The sequence below is a fragment of the Eretmochelys imbricata genome, chromosome 6, assembly GCF_965152235.1.
Source record: "Eretmochelys imbricata isolate rEreImb1 chromosome 6, rEreImb1.hap1, whole genome shotgun sequence".
Taxonomy (NCBI): domain Eukaryota; kingdom Metazoa; phylum Chordata; order Testudines; family Cheloniidae; genus Eretmochelys; species Eretmochelys imbricata.
Genome location: NC_135577.1, coordinates 69633621 through 69650811, shown reverse-complemented (window position 1 = coordinate 69650811; position 17191 = coordinate 69633621). Strand labels below are relative to the sequence as shown.

Sequence of the window (17191 nt, the reverse complement as noted above, 5' to 3'; positions counted from 1 at the left end):
TCATCTCCATACTCCCTCCCATCTCAAGAAGATTCAGCAAATGCACTTAAGAACAGTTATCTCTACCTGTTTTAGTCCCGTTACTATCCACATTTAAAGGGTTTAAAGAAAATATTTTGAATGATCGATCACACTTCTACCATTCCCCATAACTCACCCACTTGCTGATATTTTCCTCTCCTGGACACTGAGCACTTTGTACTCAATTATATTCACTGCACAGTAGTATCTGATCATGCATGCACACAGCCTTCACACGCACCTGACTACATGATGGAGAGCGACTGTGTTAACAGAATCCATTACTTAGGGCTGTCAGCAGCTATGTATTTTTTAAACTTTGGGTTAATTTTTAACACTCAAGAAACATTTATTTAAGCTCATATGCATTACGAAATGTCATTTTTCAGTAGATAGGTCAGCTTCCTCACTGACACGGTCTCCAATCTGAGAAGAGTATTGAACTACAGAAAGATTTTTGTCTTCTCTCTCTTTAAAATGCTCTTTCCATTTTTGGTTCCAATAGTTTTTTTATTTAACATTTGACTTCATTTTGTCCCACTGCAGCATCCATTTTCCAAGTTTGCTAATAACATTCAAATGTCGTTTAACCACTTTAAAGAAACGTGTTGAGCCTGTAACATGAGATGAGGTTGTTACTTACCTGACTATCCCGTATCCCAGGCTGACAATGATTACCAGAGTTCGAGCCAGTGAACGTTTCACTGCAGAAAGCAGCTCTGCAAGTATCAGTGCACCTTGGACTACCAAGAACAAAGCACAAGAAACTTGGTTACTAAACATGTAATTCGGGTTCTGAATAAGTGCTGCAGGTAATAGCAACACTACAGCGGCCAAGACTATTCCAAGAAATGCAGGCACATTAAAATGCATCAATCTTTTTATGATCTACTGTTGGAGCAAGCTTCCAGGAAGAGCTGAATACTTCATTCAGCACCAAAGGAGTTAATGAGAAACCTTTTTTCTCAGAAAATGTCTGTATGCATATGGTCTACATAAAGTAGATTAGACAAAACCTACCTTTAAGTATCTTCTAGCCGAGAGATGAACTGAAGAATGTTATTTCCGTCTCATACCTCACCACAAGGTATATACAAATAATTAAATCAGATTGAATACTGAATGATCTTAACTCATGCAGAAACCAAAATATAGTAATGCCCTTCCCCATTCCTTCTTGCAAATACTTTGAATGTAGCCCTTAAGCATCTCCTGGGCATTAATAGCATCCCAAGTAGCCAACCAACAAGATCCTCTACGTTGTGGATCAGGACGGCTGCATGTAAAAATTCTGTTAGACCATGCTGTAGTTTCACTCACTTAGATCCTTCTTTAAGATCTTGGTGGGAAGCCCTGTGCTAGTGCATCCCACCTAGAACCCAACACACTCCGATCAGTTTCAACTGCAATCCGACAGTGAGTTGGTACAGTAATTAATTTTGGTTCCTACCAGCGTGAGCCAGATTATAATTAGTGACCTAGATAGGTGAAATGTCACATATCCCAAAGCAAGTCACACAACCCATTAATTCACAATCCAGCTCTGTCTATAACTCAACTTGTTGCACCTAGCTTTGGCATTTGTGATCTATTACCTTGTGTTTTAAGGCTTCCTGATGTACTATAGCACAAACTTCTCTAACACATAAGAATGTAAGGGTGAGCAAAACAGCACAAGTATCAGCTTTAAATTAGTTTAAGTCAGATCCTAAAATGTTTTTGAAGCATCTTCTAGAACACAACATTATAGATTCATAAAAATGTAGGGCTGGAAGGAACCTCAAAGTTACCTAGTCCTTCCCTCCACACTGGGGCAGGAAGTAGTCTACCTAGACTGTCCGTGATGGTTATCTGTCTAATCTGTTTTTAAAAACCTCCAATGACAAGGATCCCACAACCTCCCTAGGCAACCTGCTCCAGTGCTTCACTATCTTTATTGTTAGCAAGATTTTCCTATACAGACAAATTCAATGTGCTATGTAGGTTAAGTCTCAGAGAACGTCAAAGCACTTTAGAAACAAGATTCAATTATCCCTATGAAGTAGGTTTTACTCTCTTTTTACAGATGGGACAATGAAGACTGAAGACTTCAGTTTACTAACTTTGCAGAGGTCATCCAGAGAGCCTGTGGCATAATTGGAAACAGAACTCAAAAACGTTGACTACTTATTCCTTGTTCTGAGGTGCCCTACTAATCAAAGAGTTATTGCATATACATTACCTAATTAGTTATATATTCGAGTAAGTCATTACTACCTTACCCTGCCCAGGACAATGGGTATGACTACACTACAATCAGAGAGGTGACTACAGAATATGTAGAGCTAGTTTTGATCTAGCTAGCTCAAACAATAACAGTGAGGCCACAGCAGCACATACTAGTTGATCAAATACGTATGTAGGGCCCCGGAAGAGCCTGTACAGCTCCTAGTGTCGCAGCTACACCGCTAGAATTATTCAAGTGGCTAAATCAAAGCTACCTTAGGATGTTGACATGTGCCGAGTCACACTTCTGACTGTAGCGTAGATATACCCATAACTGAAAGTTGTTCTTGGTACATACCAGATTCTCCCGTGTAGCGGATATTCTGGAATTCTGCATAGAAGACTGCTTTCTCCAGCATTCCCAGGAAGATAACCGCACCAATCCAGAACTGGATCCTCAGGAGGTCCCGCCAATAACAGGCTGACCACGCAAGCCACAGAACTCCAAAGAACACATACACGATACACATCACCATGAAAAACTACCATATCAGGAGGGAAACAAGGAAGGGATTAATAGAATGGTTAGACCCAATACCATTTCCATAGAAGGACAGTGCATGGATTATAAATACAGCTACATTTTCTTGGTAAAGCACAGCAGCTTTTGAAATGTCTATATCCAACTACGCTGGAAAATAAAAAAAGGTTCACTTCACATTTCTTTCCTCAGGTTCTGTAACAGTCTGGAGGCATGGTATAAATTTCTCACTGCCAGCAGATGAATCAATTAAATTGAGTTTGAGTGATTCCATTCTTATGTTAGAGGCACTTCCCAGCTTATTCTTGGCAGACTCTTCCAAAGGAGTAAAGCAAATATCACTAGCCTCAAAAAACTCCAATCAGAATCTGCACTTGTACAAATCATCCCCCAAACACCAAGAAACATTACCCTCCTTGCACCGGTTTGTTCTTGTAGTTCCAAACTTCTCTGCCACCCTTAAGGGACATTTCAGAAACTTCCCTGAATCTATCGTGGAAAGATTTAATGTAAGAGGCAGGCTTATCTCTCATACCATTCTGTAAAGCACAAGTTACGGGGTGATTATTGGAACCCTCCCCTCCCAGGTAGGAAAGAGACTTGCTTTTCATTACAGATCTGTTTGGTCATTTCCCCCAGTCCCAAAATCACCTTCAGACACATGTAGCCAGCAAACAAAACAGTTTTTGACCAAATCTGAGATCATTCAAAAGAGGCGAGTAAGACACAGGACCTAGAAAAAGCCTCAGAAATTTATCACAAAAGGATGTTCAAACTAACATTCTGCTATGTTTTAGGTCCAAAGTGACTTGTTTAAGAGACTTAAGTAAAGTCGTCAAGATCTTTCAGACATGCATTGCATAGAAGCAAACTTGACATGTTGAAAAACAGATTTTGTAAGTTATTTGATGGATTAGAAACATCAGAACACCACACCAGATCATGGTGAACTTCCAATAGATCATTGAGGCTTAATGTGCAAGAAAGAGGAGGATGAAGACCGTAAAGCACATAAAACAAATGGCCACTCAATATGGATCAGCTACACGGCCAGAACGAAGACGTGGGACAGCATGGGGACAACTGCAGTCTCTCCCTGCAGTGAACTGGTTTTTAAACTAGGCCATTGAGAGACTAACTGCAGAATCTCAACGCACTTCCTGATCAGGATAGGATTTTCTTCCCTATACACCTCTGTGTCCAGGTTACTCATACAATTCAAACAGAAGGACCTAGCCACAGCAGCTTCACCCTCCATCAAAGGTGCCCTCTAGACTTAAAGGCCCTTTTCCTGGATCGCTCACATTGGGTCACTCACACAGAATAAATGAGCCTTAGAAAATTCTGCTGCATGCTTCCTACTTCTGCAGAAAGTGAAGTATGCAGCATCTCAATCACAACCAGAGACTACTGCTTACTCCCGCCCAGTAGCAGAGACCATTGCATTAAAGATATTACTTTTTGTCAGTCTTTTCCCAAGGTCTCTATAAAGGGAATGAACATTTTGTTTAAGTCTCTTTACTTCTTCAGCCATTAGGAAAGCACTTCACCTCCTGGAAAGAAACAACTAAGAACTGAGTCAGCTAGAAGCTGAGTTATTCTATCACTGTCTGATGGCAGCGAAGAACAGTAGGGGGTGGCTACCACAAAAGAGCAGAGAAAGCAAGGACACTCAAAATGGTAACATAAAGCAAAAATAAAGAATAGTGAGTTTCCTCAGATGAGCTAAGACAGGAGAGTATGTACTGAAAGTTGCAATTCATGAGTGGATAACTATACTAATGATACTGTTGCCCTCTGGCATGACTAGTCTACAGCAGCTATGTTATAGCACTCAGACAAGAAAAAAAAATTAATACTGGAACATGCAAATTCCTGAACTTTGCAGAGTAGGGAAAAATACATGAAAAACAATGTTCTTTATTCATGCTGAGCCACTAACTCACTGTGGTTGACTACACTGCTCAAGAAAAGATTTTACTGGGATTTATGTCAACTTCGTAGGCAAAGAAAGCCAGTTTTACTTACAATCATGAGAGGATAGTCTGCAAGAGAGAGGTACTCATATGGACCCTTCAGTTCCACAGTCACTGTCAAAACACAATCCAACTGGTTTGAACAGGAAACAACGCAGGGAACTGGAATAACCACCTAATTCTGACATCAACACGATAACAGAGATATTCCAAATCTTTACATAGTGCAGCACCTCTTAAATGTAATTTGTACTTCAATCACAATAAAAGATTAAGCCTTATATAAAACAATGAATTACATGCTTGTATTCAAAAATGACATGCCCCGTTATACATAGCATTCTTCTTTAGTGAAAAGTAAATTATATTAATTTGTGCTATGAAGAGCCTGTGCAGACTAGGGCAAGTTCAAGACTACATTTAAGTCTTAATTTTGAATTTCCTTCTTTTTCTTAATTGCCTATGCACTGTAGCCACTTTGAAAACAAATGTCATGCCAATAAACATTTTAATTTAAGATATGCTAAAGAGTTTAGTATTTCCCTCAAAGATGTGCACATGGTTCCAAGTCACTGCTAGTAGCAACTGCAAGGTGTTAATTTTGATCTTGCAATGCTCTACACTACTTGAGGCCTGGTTACTTAGAGTGTTACTATAAACAACTATATTAGCTGGGTGTTCTTGCAACATCCTTACGTGGAGGGACAATACTCAGAACTGAATTACTGAGGACTTGACAGTTTCTACCATTAGTTTGACAAAGCCCAAAGCTGTTATCCTCCTGATACCACGCATGGCTCATCTATTGCCTTAGGCTGAGGGGAGCTGTAATTGGGAATATTATGGTGTGTGAGATAGAAGATGGAAGTCTTTAAACTGACACTGGGCTGCACAGTGTATATTACATAAAAGCACATAAAGAATGTCTGAAAAGAACATTCAATAAGTCAAAAATAAATAAGAGAATGGAAGATGGCTATATACAGCTTACTTGTAAAGAGACTCTCTTTTGGATCAGAGGAGGGTGCCATTATCTCCCTCCTTTTCATGTTCAAGGCTGAAATCCCAATTTGCACAATGAAGATATATGGCCCATCTTTCTGGGTTTGGATCACAGCATTCCTTGCCTGAAAAGGAAGTTTCCAGATGTACGTACAGACCAACACAGAGCAAATCAGATTAATGCAAAACTAACATCTTCTGATAAGACTCCTGAAAAGATTTTAAGCAGGCACAGTATTCACAGATGAGGCTATAACCACGATGTTCTCCCCCAAAGCCCTTATGCTGGGAAATATATGAACAATATGAATGTATAACACAGTGGGAGCTGTCCACCTAGTGGACCTGTATTAATACTTTTCATTCAATCTCCAACCTGTTCTCACAGTTGTAACACACTAGGGCCAGGCTCCTAAAAATTGTGGTTTATATGCAATGCACTAAAAGTTAGTAAAGCTAATCAGACAGACAACCACAAAAACTACAGTGATGTCAGGAAAAAGACTTTCCTGGATTCAGTTCAACGAACACACATTCACCAAGACTATTTTGCTTCTTACTCTCTGAAAGCAACAGCAACAACAGAACTATACAGAGTTCTTTGGCTTTGATAGCAGCCATTCAAATTGTATAACATGAAACACCAAAGGTTATTGAGATGGAGTAAGAATCTTCCATATTGATCATTTGCTGTAGAAATTACTGTTGCCTGTGGGACATCCCTCATGCTTACAACTCATATCTGCCAATAAATCAGATATTTGATAAGACAAAATTATCAATGATAAAATCTGTTAAGGTTGATTGATATATATCAATCACACACACCAATATTTGTGTGTTGAACGTTTAAACCTAACTATTGTATTTAATTTTATTTCTGATAACACCAGTCTGACCTTTAATGGAATCCAGAGAGAACATGGACTTAAAAACTAAATGTTTCATACAAAGATTGTGGAACATCTAGAACTATTGCCAAATTACCTATGTTCCACATAATTATTACACTATGACAAGGCTGAAACATATCTAGCTTCCATAAGATTCAGTGTAGCAAAAATAATAGCAGTACCATTAATACATACTAAAAAGAATTTGTGCAAATATAAAATCATTTTTATTTAGAGCTGCTATATTCCACACCACCCTTATGCCTAAAATCCTCAGATACTTACAGTTTTCTCTGCCACCATTGTGTGGTTTGTTGCATTCGCCTTATCTTTTAAGCTCTTAAAGACATAAAAAGCAGCAAATCAATCAAGATTCCAAAAGCTTCCCCACCACACACCACCATCACCCCCATTTAAAAATCATGTACACCAAAGAAAAGTAATTACCTCTTGTTTTTCATCTGAGAGGCGTTCTAGGGGAATATACTCTTTATAGAAAATCTTTAGGATAAAAAAATATAAACATTTATTTCTAAGAAAGTGTTTAAAGACAAGTTATATCAGCACTCCTTCTGCTGTTAAAATTAGATTACAAGAAAGCACATTCTGAAACATAGCAACAGAGGGTTAATTTACAGGGAGAAGCCCCTCTCTCATTTCCCTAACCCAAACTCTCTCCACAGCGGAGACAGAATTACTAAATACAACAGGTTTCATTTTCATAGAATTGGACCCACAGATTTAATTTGAGGAGTAAAGAAGTTAATTTCCATAATAAAGTGTGCACCACTTAGAGAGTTCTAAGCACCTCCCTATTAGAGGTAACTCACAAAGAAAAAAGTTGGACCCAAGCTGTTTTATTTCTTTATGCATAAAATAGTCCTGAAAGGGTGGGTTTAGTTGGGTTCTATTTGCAGACTTTTTTCCTGCTTGTTTTTTACATAAGAAATTCAGATCTTAACTACCCAGAAAGACAGTACAGTGACTGGAGAACTAATGAAACTACTACTTCAGAAGATTCTGAAAGCTAAGCAACTGAGTGGGAAAGAGTCTTTGCCAGACTGTTTATAATAGTTTATTAGCTGATACACATTTGGAGAAAGGAGGTCTTCGTTCAAGATTTCGGTTGTGATTTCAAAGGCGCCCAAGGAAAAGTCACATAGGGTATATGTCTATACTGCAAGACTACAGCCACAGCCGGTCGTGTCAGCCAACTTGTGCTTGGGCTGCAGGACTACAAAACTGAAACGTAGATATTCCAGCTCAGCCTCCAACCCAAGCCTGAGGATCTACACTGCAATTTTATACGCCCTGCAGCCTGAGTCAGCTGACATGGGCCAGCAATAAAGTGTTTTACTGCAGTGTAGACATACCCTTAGGGTCTTCTGAAAATCCCACCCTTACCACCTTGGCAATTCTATTAATATATGGCCTCCTAATACACAGCTGAGATGCACAAGAGCTCTTCCAGTAAAAGCAGAGAAAACAGTTGACATTTCTAATATTTCTAAATGTAAAAGCAGGCAACGTATTTTAAAATGTGTTTCAAGCCATTTTTATACATCAAAGTAGTTAAAAAGGAGCACAAACATGATTTTTAAAAAATCCTTTTCCAGTCATCTTTAACTATGCCTCATTGCTTACTTAGTACGCCAGATTCAGGAGTTAAGAGAAGTTTCCTGGTGTTCACAACCCAATGTCCTTTGTTTCAGCTAGTAACAGCCTAATACAGATGCCAAGCTGTACATTTCTCCTTGAATTCTCTATGTACAAACTGTTAAACAAACAGTACGTTTACTGACATTTGGTATTAACAGAGTTGTGCAGATTCCCGTGGCAAGATACAACTGGTGTAGGGCGTGTATTTGTACACTCCCCCTTGATTCCTTTCCACAAAGCACATACCTCCACGTGTAACTGTCCACTTTGGCCCTCCTCTTTCCCCTCTTGTTTGGTCTTATGCTTTAAGTACTCTTTTGCCCTTTCACTATGTGGACTTCAGTTGCTTGAAGTTTCTAATTTATTGACAGTGTGTTATATAATCTACCTATCCACCTAGTCTTTAAATTTATGTTCATTTAAATGTTAGTCTTGAACACTCACCTGGCAAAAAAGCTGAGGGCATTATTCAGCAGGGAATGTAAAGCCCAGTTTGCTGTGTACTTCCCACAGCCCCCCAAAAGCAGTGCCCACTCTGTGTATGGACACACCCACAAGCTTCCCAGCAGAGAGCTCTATGCCATTCCCCAATATGAAGTAGACACAATGTTGCCAATATGGAAAACTCCACCATTTAAGTCTGCTTTTTGGGGCCAGATTTTGAACAGTAAACATTAAATAAACCAAAACAAAGAAATCATGGTTATAATTTGTTTTGTTTCTGTTATTTGTTACACACATATAAAGATACATTTTCTCCTCTTTAAGGTAGGGGATATGTACTCATCAGCTAAGGCAGCACCCGTAGTTGCAACAAGCCCAACTGTTCCAGTAGGAATCATCCCAATCCTTTCCTCTGTACATGGTATGAGAGAACATGGTGGGATTACAAAGCCTTCACCAACATCATACCTGTGGTTTGAAGAGCTCAGAACAGTTGGGGAAGAAGAGCGAAGCCATGGCATAAGATCCTGACCAACCCGTACGTGCTTCAGAAGTAGCTCCAAAATAAGACATGGCTTGATCATCCTGTCAGATACATAATAGAACTTGTGTGGCATTTGATATATCAAGTGATTTTTCTCAGCAGCTAGAAAAAATGGAAAGCAACACGACTTCCCTTAATGTACAAACATCCACGAAGAGAATAGGACATCTAAAACAAAAGAAGTATTTCCCATCCTGTCCATACAAAATGAATCTACCCAGATTAATCACAAAGATGTTCATGATAAAAACCCCTTCCATGTAAATTTAGAATGGGGATCAAAACACATCTTATAATTGAACTCCCTGTTCTCTAACCAGAGAGTGGCAACTAGTTCTTCCATGATTTTTAAACATAATCTTAGACAATTATATACGTACATAACTGAACGCCAGTCAGTCCACAAAGTTATTTTCATGAAAGTTGCACTGTAAGCTATAAATATACGGCATATATTATACAATACTAATAGTGAACATTTGTTACCATATAAAAGGAACCTCAGTTCAGAGCTAACTTGCTTAATAGTCAACTGCACCTGAAATAAGGTTGTACCACTGGTTTAAAAAAAAAAGTCAACATGTCTGTAAAGGCCTCAATCCTGCAAATATTTACACCTGTGGTTAATTTTAAGTACATGTGTAGTTGGGATGAAATCAGTGGGATTACTTATATGCTTAAATTTAGGGGAGAAGCATAAATCAGCAACACAGAAGCCTAAATTATTAAAAATACCTTGGACAGAAGAGTTTAGTATAAGACGTTATATTCAGTACATTTTATGAACCTGAGAATGAAAATTAAGTAAACTATCACAAACTGCTACACAGAAGTATCTGAAGTTGTAGAAAAGTTGTATGTTCTACTGTATTTGAGAAACAGTATGCATTTATACAATGTACAGACTTGTAAGTAGCATATACAATAGGGGTTTGAATTAAGGTTGAATACAACCTCAGTTTAGGTATTTGCTGAGCTTTGAGTGCCAAATTCTCTAATAATTTTTTGTACTGAATATTAAGTGTTTGAATTTTTAATCAGAGTTGATCGGTTTGTTTGGGTTTTTCTCGTTGCTTTTTTATCCTCTGCATCTAGATGAAGAAAATTAGTGTAAACGCTCAAGAGCTAATGGCCTGATCCAAAATACACTGAAGTCAATAGAAAGACTCCCCTTGCATTCAATAAGCTTTGGATCATGCCCTCTGCATTTCCCAGTTACCGCCAGAGTACAGATGCCCTCCTCAGAACAGCAGACAGACAGGAATGAGATATAAATGAAGTATCCAAGCTCAAATCCACTAAGACACCATGACTTAAAAAAAAAAACCACACACACCACCATGCAGTTCCGGATGATTCTTACCCCGAAGTTGGAGACTTCATCGTAGCAATCAGAATGTCTAAAGTACCAGGTAACATTATAACCTTGCAAGGGATCACAAGCCTTCTCATCTCCTTCAACTACAAGGAAAACAAGACAGAAAAAAAACGTAACAAGTCCTCATATGCCAGGTTTTCCCCTAGCTATTAATGGACTAGTACCATATATAATGTTACTCCCCTGCCCAACTACAACAAACAATGAATAATATGCTTATTCAAAGAAGGGACCAGCAACAGAAGAGCAGAAAGTATGTTCTTCTGAGACAGTCACTATTGTTCAAAAGAACACAAAGTGACCCATGTGGAGACTAGAATTCCATTCATTCTGATGTTACAAGTTTCCACTTGGGGGTGTCTGAAGATGTTTGAAATTATTCTTTAACACAGTGAAGCAGGGTGCTAAAGCAAATGACAATTCTTGTAAAGCAGCAAGCACCAAACTAAATGGCAGCAGTACTAACCCCTCACAAAGACTACAAACTCAAAATACACAAGATAATTTAACCCTTAGGTACAGACAGTGTAGCTCAGGGTAAGCTCTCTCCCTCAGTTTACCCATCTGTAAGACAAGAGTCCTCACTGGGGAATTGTAAGGCTTTAATTTGTGTTTGAAAAGATACAGCGCAGTCCAGTGGACAGGGCATTGGATTTGGAGTGAGGAGATGTGTCTTGGGTTCTACTGACAGCTCTGCCACTGACCTGTTGTGTGACCATGTACAAAATTTCATTTCTATGTGCCTCTGTTTCCCCTCCTGCCCTTTGTCTGCTCATTTATTTCAGCTGCAAATGCTTCACAATCTTACAACCCTTACTTACAGCCCCAATTTCTACACACTACTGTAATGCACATAATTATAATAAGATTTATACAAAAATAAAGAGGGTCAAGTATTCAGGCTCTAGACGCCCGTGCCTTAAATTTCTAAAACACCAGCCATCCCTCTCACCAACATAGCTGATTTCTTTCCAAGGCTCTTTCTTTCCATAAACAGCCATCTTGCAGGGTGCTGTAAAGTTCAATAGAACTTCGGGCTATTTTGAACGAGTGGGGAAAACCTATTCCTGAGCTGATGGCCCCTCAAAGAACACGATCATCAGCCACCTTGTTTAAATCAAAGTGGAGTCACATAAAAGCATAATTTTTTAACTGTGAGAATAATTTAACCATTGGAACAATTTACCATGGGTTGTGATGGAGCCTCCATCAATGACCATTTTTAAATCAAGACTGGATGTTTTTCAAAAAGATATGCTCTGTGAATTAGTTTGGGGAAGTTCTATGGTAGACCAGATGATGATGATGGTCCCTTCTGGGCTTGGAATCTACGAATCAAATGCCACCATTGATTGCAAATGTAGCCGTATGGCACAAGGAGAGGAGGTCTTCTCAAGTAGCAGAGTATCAAGTCCTAATTAAGACTTTATATATCAAAACCAGCATCTTCCACCTGGAAACCAGTAGGTAGCCAGGGCACATCATGGAGCACCAGTAACATGTGCTGCCACCAAGTACCACCAGTTAATAGGCAGGTTACTACACTCTGCACAACCTTACATTTCCAGATTGACCTCAACTATATCCCCTTGCAGAGTCAACTGGAATAATCCAGTTTTGAAGTGACAAAGACAAGGATCACTGCAAGAATATTTGCATTTGGGAAAAAAAAAAATTGGTCACAGTCTCCTGGCCACACACAGATGGTAAAAAGCTCTCCTGGACACTGTTGCTATATGATCATCTAACAGCAGCTGGAGACCCCATACGATTCCCAATGAAGGTGAGTAAACAAATGGTGAGAACATACCCTCAGTCAAAAGGCGAGGGACCATCTTCACCACATTATCCAATTGCTTCCCCCAACTCACCAACTGTACCTGTCTTATCTAGATTGAGCATCAGCCAGCTGGCTTCCACCACTGCCCCAGTCTTCCTCTGACACTGGCCTAGACTTTCAACAGCATGGCTATAACTGGAGACAGTGACAGAGCTGAAGGTCATCAGCATACTGAAAACACAGCAGCCCCTATCTTCTGACTAACCCTCCCAACAGCCCCACACATTGAACAGGAGAGGAGACAAGACAAATCCTTGCAGAAGTCCATATTATGGTACCCAAAGAAAAGAGAAGCAACTTTCCCATATCACTTTCCGGAAATATTTAGCCAAGAACGAACGAAGCCACCCAAGAGTAGCACCATTCACTCCTACTACAATGTGCAGTAAGTGAACACCACCTCTTAATCAAAGGTGTCAAAGGCTGCTAACAGATCTAACAGTATCAGTATGGGCACATGATTTTAATCCATAGCTAGCAGATCATCTACCCATATAACCAGTTTTATATCATTGGAGAAGTCACAGTTTTACGAGCACTTTCATCCAAGTATTACTACATTGTGAGGACTACTAGATTGAGTAGAGACTAGCATAACAGACTCATCCACCAAGAGCACTTACACTTCAGGAAAATTGTGGTGTTGCTGAAGAGAACCTTTCCAAAATGAAAAAATTTCTTCCCCTGCAAAGACAAAAAAAAGTAAAGAGATGAGGAAGACAATTGGGTAACATTAGATCATTTAAATAAGTAAACACTGCTTTCTTTCACCCAGAATTTCAAGCACAATAGTCAAGAGAACCCAAACTCTTAAGCAAGAGCTCGCCTAACTGATTTAGTATTTGTGATTCTTCCACCTCCGATTCTAGCATATCCAGCCAAACCTACAAAGGAGATCTTGCAAAAGTGTTTTATTTAAATCAGACTTTGTTTCTTTGTGGTATATAAAAAGGGTCTAGGTTTTGTTTTTTAAAAAGGAGTTTTACCCCTAAAAGTAACAGGAGCTGTGATCCTCTCTAATTTTGCTGGAAGACCTCAAGGATTTCTCAGAGGATGTGAGCTGTTAGTTTTCACAACTTGGCTGACAGTGGAGAGAAGCTGATTCTTTAACAGATGTCCTTTCACCAAAAGGTTTTAATCACTAATGTTAAACAGCTATAAAACACAGTTTAGCAGTCTGATAAGAAAGCCTTCCTCTTCTCAAATGCAGTTTTCATTTTCTGTACTCTTTTGAGGTTAGTTCACTAGCACTAAAGGCATCAGAGTGTCTTCTGGGCTATACAAATGCAAAACATGAGTCAAAAAAATTACAATAAAAGTTTCCAGCCCTTCTACACAAATCGAATGAAAAAGGGGCCCAACAAGCCCAACTTTGTTCCCTTTCGAAGGTCACCTTAAAAACTCTAGGACCATGTTACTGAGCAAAGACGATGGCAAGAGTCTCATGCCCCAGGAAAATCCCAACAGTGCAGGGAGCAAAGGAGCAGACAGCCCTGCGCACACGCCGCCCTGCCAGACCACTGCCACCCTGGCGGCCCGTCGCCGGGGCGCCCCCAACGACACCTCCGCCTCTCCCCGCGCCGGGGCCCGCCGCACCGCAGCCCCCTCCCGCCTGGGGATAGGGCGGGGCAACATCGTCCGTCCCCCCCCCGGCTCCGCGTCCCGGATCTGCCCCACCCCCGGGATCCGGGATGGAGCGGGGAGCGGCCCCCCCGGCTCGCACTCACCAGAGGCACCGGCAGCCGCCACTTGGAGAGCTGGGCGGCGCCGACCGGGCCCGGGAGCAGCAGCAGCAGCAGGGCCGCCACCGGCACTAAGCGGAGCCTCCGCCACCAGCGCCGCGGAGCAGCCATCCTGCCGCAGCGAGCGAGCGAGCGCTGAGCGGGCCTCGCCCCTTCCGGGCCTGGGCGGCAGGGCGTGCCCGCTGCGCTGTGTCACTGCCGCCAGCGTCGGGGATGGGAACGGGGGAGGAGCGTCTCCACGTAGTATTCATGCGTCATCACAACCTTATGACGCAGAGATATGACGTCCCTCTTGGGGCAGGTTCTGTTGATGTGCTGAGTGGCATCGTCTTGTTGCGCCCCCACCAGGGGCTACAGGCGCACACGCAGTATTGCCTCGTCCTGGCGGTGTCGTGACACAACTTCACCTCCTTGTATTGTGACATGAGGCGGTCACAGTGCTGGCCTTCCACCAAAACTTCATCGATTTGGAGTGGTTTTGTCCCACCCTGATAGAGTTACTATATCACAGCAGGTGTCTGTATTGTTACAGACATACTTGCTGACAGGTATTTTGAAATAAATTATCACAATAATTGAAACTGGCATGATTATATAGTGTTATTTTGACAAATAAAACATGCAGAATTTTAAAATAATGGGTGTAGAATTTTTAGGCACAGAATTCCCCTAGGAGTAAGAATCTTATAATTCTGCATACAATGCTGATACACATATTTTATCAGAACAATAATGCACAGCAGATTGTGAATTTTCAACTGATACCTCACAGTGCATATCTTGTACAAAATTTATCATAAAAAGGGTGAACATCATGCGGTAGACTGTCACTGTCATCTAACTGTGTCCCATGATGAGGCGATGCAAAAGTTAGTCCAAGTACACAAACTAAAAATAGGTGAGTACAATGCTATCTGAGGGCATGGGCAGATTTTATCAGCATACTTTTCCAGCCTTTGAAGCCTTTTTCAGATTGTACTGGGGCACAGCATTGACACACCATTGTGTTGCATATTTATTTACTTTTATTAGATTTCACTAAACAGGGCCTGGTTTCCTACTTTATAAAGAACAAAGCTTAATAATAAGCTAAAATATGAAATCTCCATATGCAGGTCCGTTTACAGAAAATGGTCTCCAGAAGGGTAAGAATTGCGTTTTAGTTATCTTAGAGTGAGGAGATGAAGTCTAACTTTAGATCCCATTATGAGGCTTTTGACTACATCAGAAACTGTCACAAGAGTCAGTCAAACCATTAAAACGTGGGAGAAATTTGCCAATCACCACCACATTTTCTTTTTTAAAGTATAAACCTGATACAGAGAACTGAATCCAACCCAGGTCAGTAATGACCAAACTTGTTACACTCTGAAAGAGGTTTGGTGGCTTATGTGAAATGAGTTGTTGGTAGGGACACAGTCCATTTCCTAGTGAACAAGTGACCACATCATAAGAACTACCCCAAATATAGAACTCACTGGTAATCACAGCAGAGATACTAACAACTGGATGATCATGTGAACTGAATTCCCATCTGACTGTAAAGGAGGGGCCTCTAGGGCAGGCAGGAAAAGTTTGCCTCTAGTGTAATTGCTCTATAAATAAATTGTGGGTTTGCCCATAGGATTGTCAGCTGCAAGTCTGGTGATGCTGCCAGCACTTTAAAAAAAATGCAGGCTTGTAGATGTTTGCCAGTTGTTTGTTTTCTAAATACCTTCTCCATCCCCACCTTGATACCAATTCTTTGGGCACCACACTAATAAACATGTCACGCCATATTGTCATTTGCAGTTATTCTTTACACGCAAATTGACATTCAGACGAACTGCTGACTAAAGAAGAACTCAATTTCCCAGAATCCTTTCAGAGAAGGTGCAGTCAAAGGCTGTCATTGGCTGAAGGCTTCCCTCTGTCATTGGTACTGCAGGATCAGTAGTGAAGGTGAGGAGACATTTACCGGCAGACGTAGATCAGGTCAGAGCACTGTAGTTCACAAAATACTGAGTTTAATGGAACCAGCTAAGGAAGAAGAAAGCAGGTAAAACACAAATAATTGTGCAGTTGCTACGTACAGATCTGAGCTGACAGGAGAGTGCTTGGCTGGGAGGAAGGGGAGAGAAAGGCACTTTTTCTTCAGCATAGCCCTTCCTCATCTTCAATTTTACTTTGCAAACTTAACAGCTGTCATCATTTGAGGACATTGTTTCTTTAACATACAATAAGAAACATTATGGGTCAAATATTTACAGAATAATATTGAGAAGGCACTGAAAATAGCAGGCAAACATTATTAGAAAACAATGTAATGAGAAAGAACTTGACACTCAGATTTGTAAAAGCCTACATTTTTCCATGTTGATGTCTAAATATATTGAATATGTATCAAGTAGGTTTGTTAACCAAAATGGTCCACTTCCATGGAATTGACACATAGAATGGTACAGCCCTTGCCCCAGTAGTTTACAATCTAATTTTATATGATACCCCATTTCGTCACATTACAAAGAATGAGAAGTGGATGGGGTGGAAAAGGTCAAGGGTGACAGCAATAGGGTTGTGCAGTTACTCGGTTTAGGCATGTGCATCGCTAGGTGGTTAATTTTAAGAGTTGGGTTGTTGTCCAAACTTTTGAGTGCTTGACGACTTTGCAACCTAAATAACGTTCTTTTAACATAGGTATTTTATATGTAATTTCCTAAGTTGTTTTTTTTTAATAGGAAAAAGGTAAAAACAAATTTTGTGATGTGCAGCTGTGTAGTGAGACAGACTGGCCTCCCTCTAGTCCCGAAAGGGAGGAACCCTTACATCAGGGGTTCTCAAAGTGGGGGTCTTGACCCTCAGGGGGTCACGAGGTTATTCCATGGGGGGTCACAAGCTATCATCCTCCACTCCCAATGCCGCCAGCATTTATAATAGTGTTTAATATAAAAAAATCGTGTATTTAAT

At 40.5% G+C, this 17191-nt stretch overlaps 2 protein-coding genes across 7 annotated transcripts in view; one reads left to right on the top strand and one right to left on the bottom strand.

Moving 5' to 3' along the window:
• Positions 1-14434, bottom strand: part of TMEM87A (transmembrane protein 87A) — a 29413-nt gene extending 14979 nt beyond the window's left edge. The window contains exons 1-10 of one of the 2 annotated variants that reach the window (XM_077818834.1): positions 14231-14434; positions 13127-13187; positions 10649-10746; positions 9210-9326; positions 7086-7139; positions 6924-6977; positions 5735-5870; positions 4796-4857; positions 2585-2768; positions 665-764 (exon numbers count right to left, since the gene is read on the bottom strand). In XM_077818834.1, the coding sequence (XP_077674960.1) occupies positions 665-764; positions 2585-2768; positions 4796-4857; positions 5735-5870; positions 6924-6977; positions 7086-7139; positions 9210-9326; positions 10649-10746; positions 13127-13187; positions 14231-14356 (992 nt within the window). In that variant the 5' untranslated portion in view covers positions 14357-14434. The remainder of the gene's footprint in view (positions 1-664; positions 765-2584; positions 2769-4795; positions 4858-5734; positions 5871-6923; positions 6978-7085; positions 7140-9209; positions 9327-10648; positions 10747-13126; positions 13188-14230) is intronic. The other variant, XM_077818833.1, reaches the window with a different exon arrangement.
• A 1726-nt stretch (positions 14435-16160) lies between these two features.
• GANC (glucosidase alpha, neutral C) overlaps positions 16161-17191 on the top strand; it is a 53724-nt gene continuing 52693 nt past the window's right edge. For all 5 annotated transcript variants that reach the window (XR_013346367.1, XM_077818831.1, XM_077818830.1 and 2 more), the window contains exon 1: positions 16161-16283. Coding sequence is in view for 4 of the 5 variants with exons in the window: in XM_077818831.1 (XP_077674957.1) it covers positions 16255-16283 (29 nt within the window). In the remaining variant the exon portion in view is untranslated. The remainder of the gene's footprint in view (positions 16284-17191) is intronic.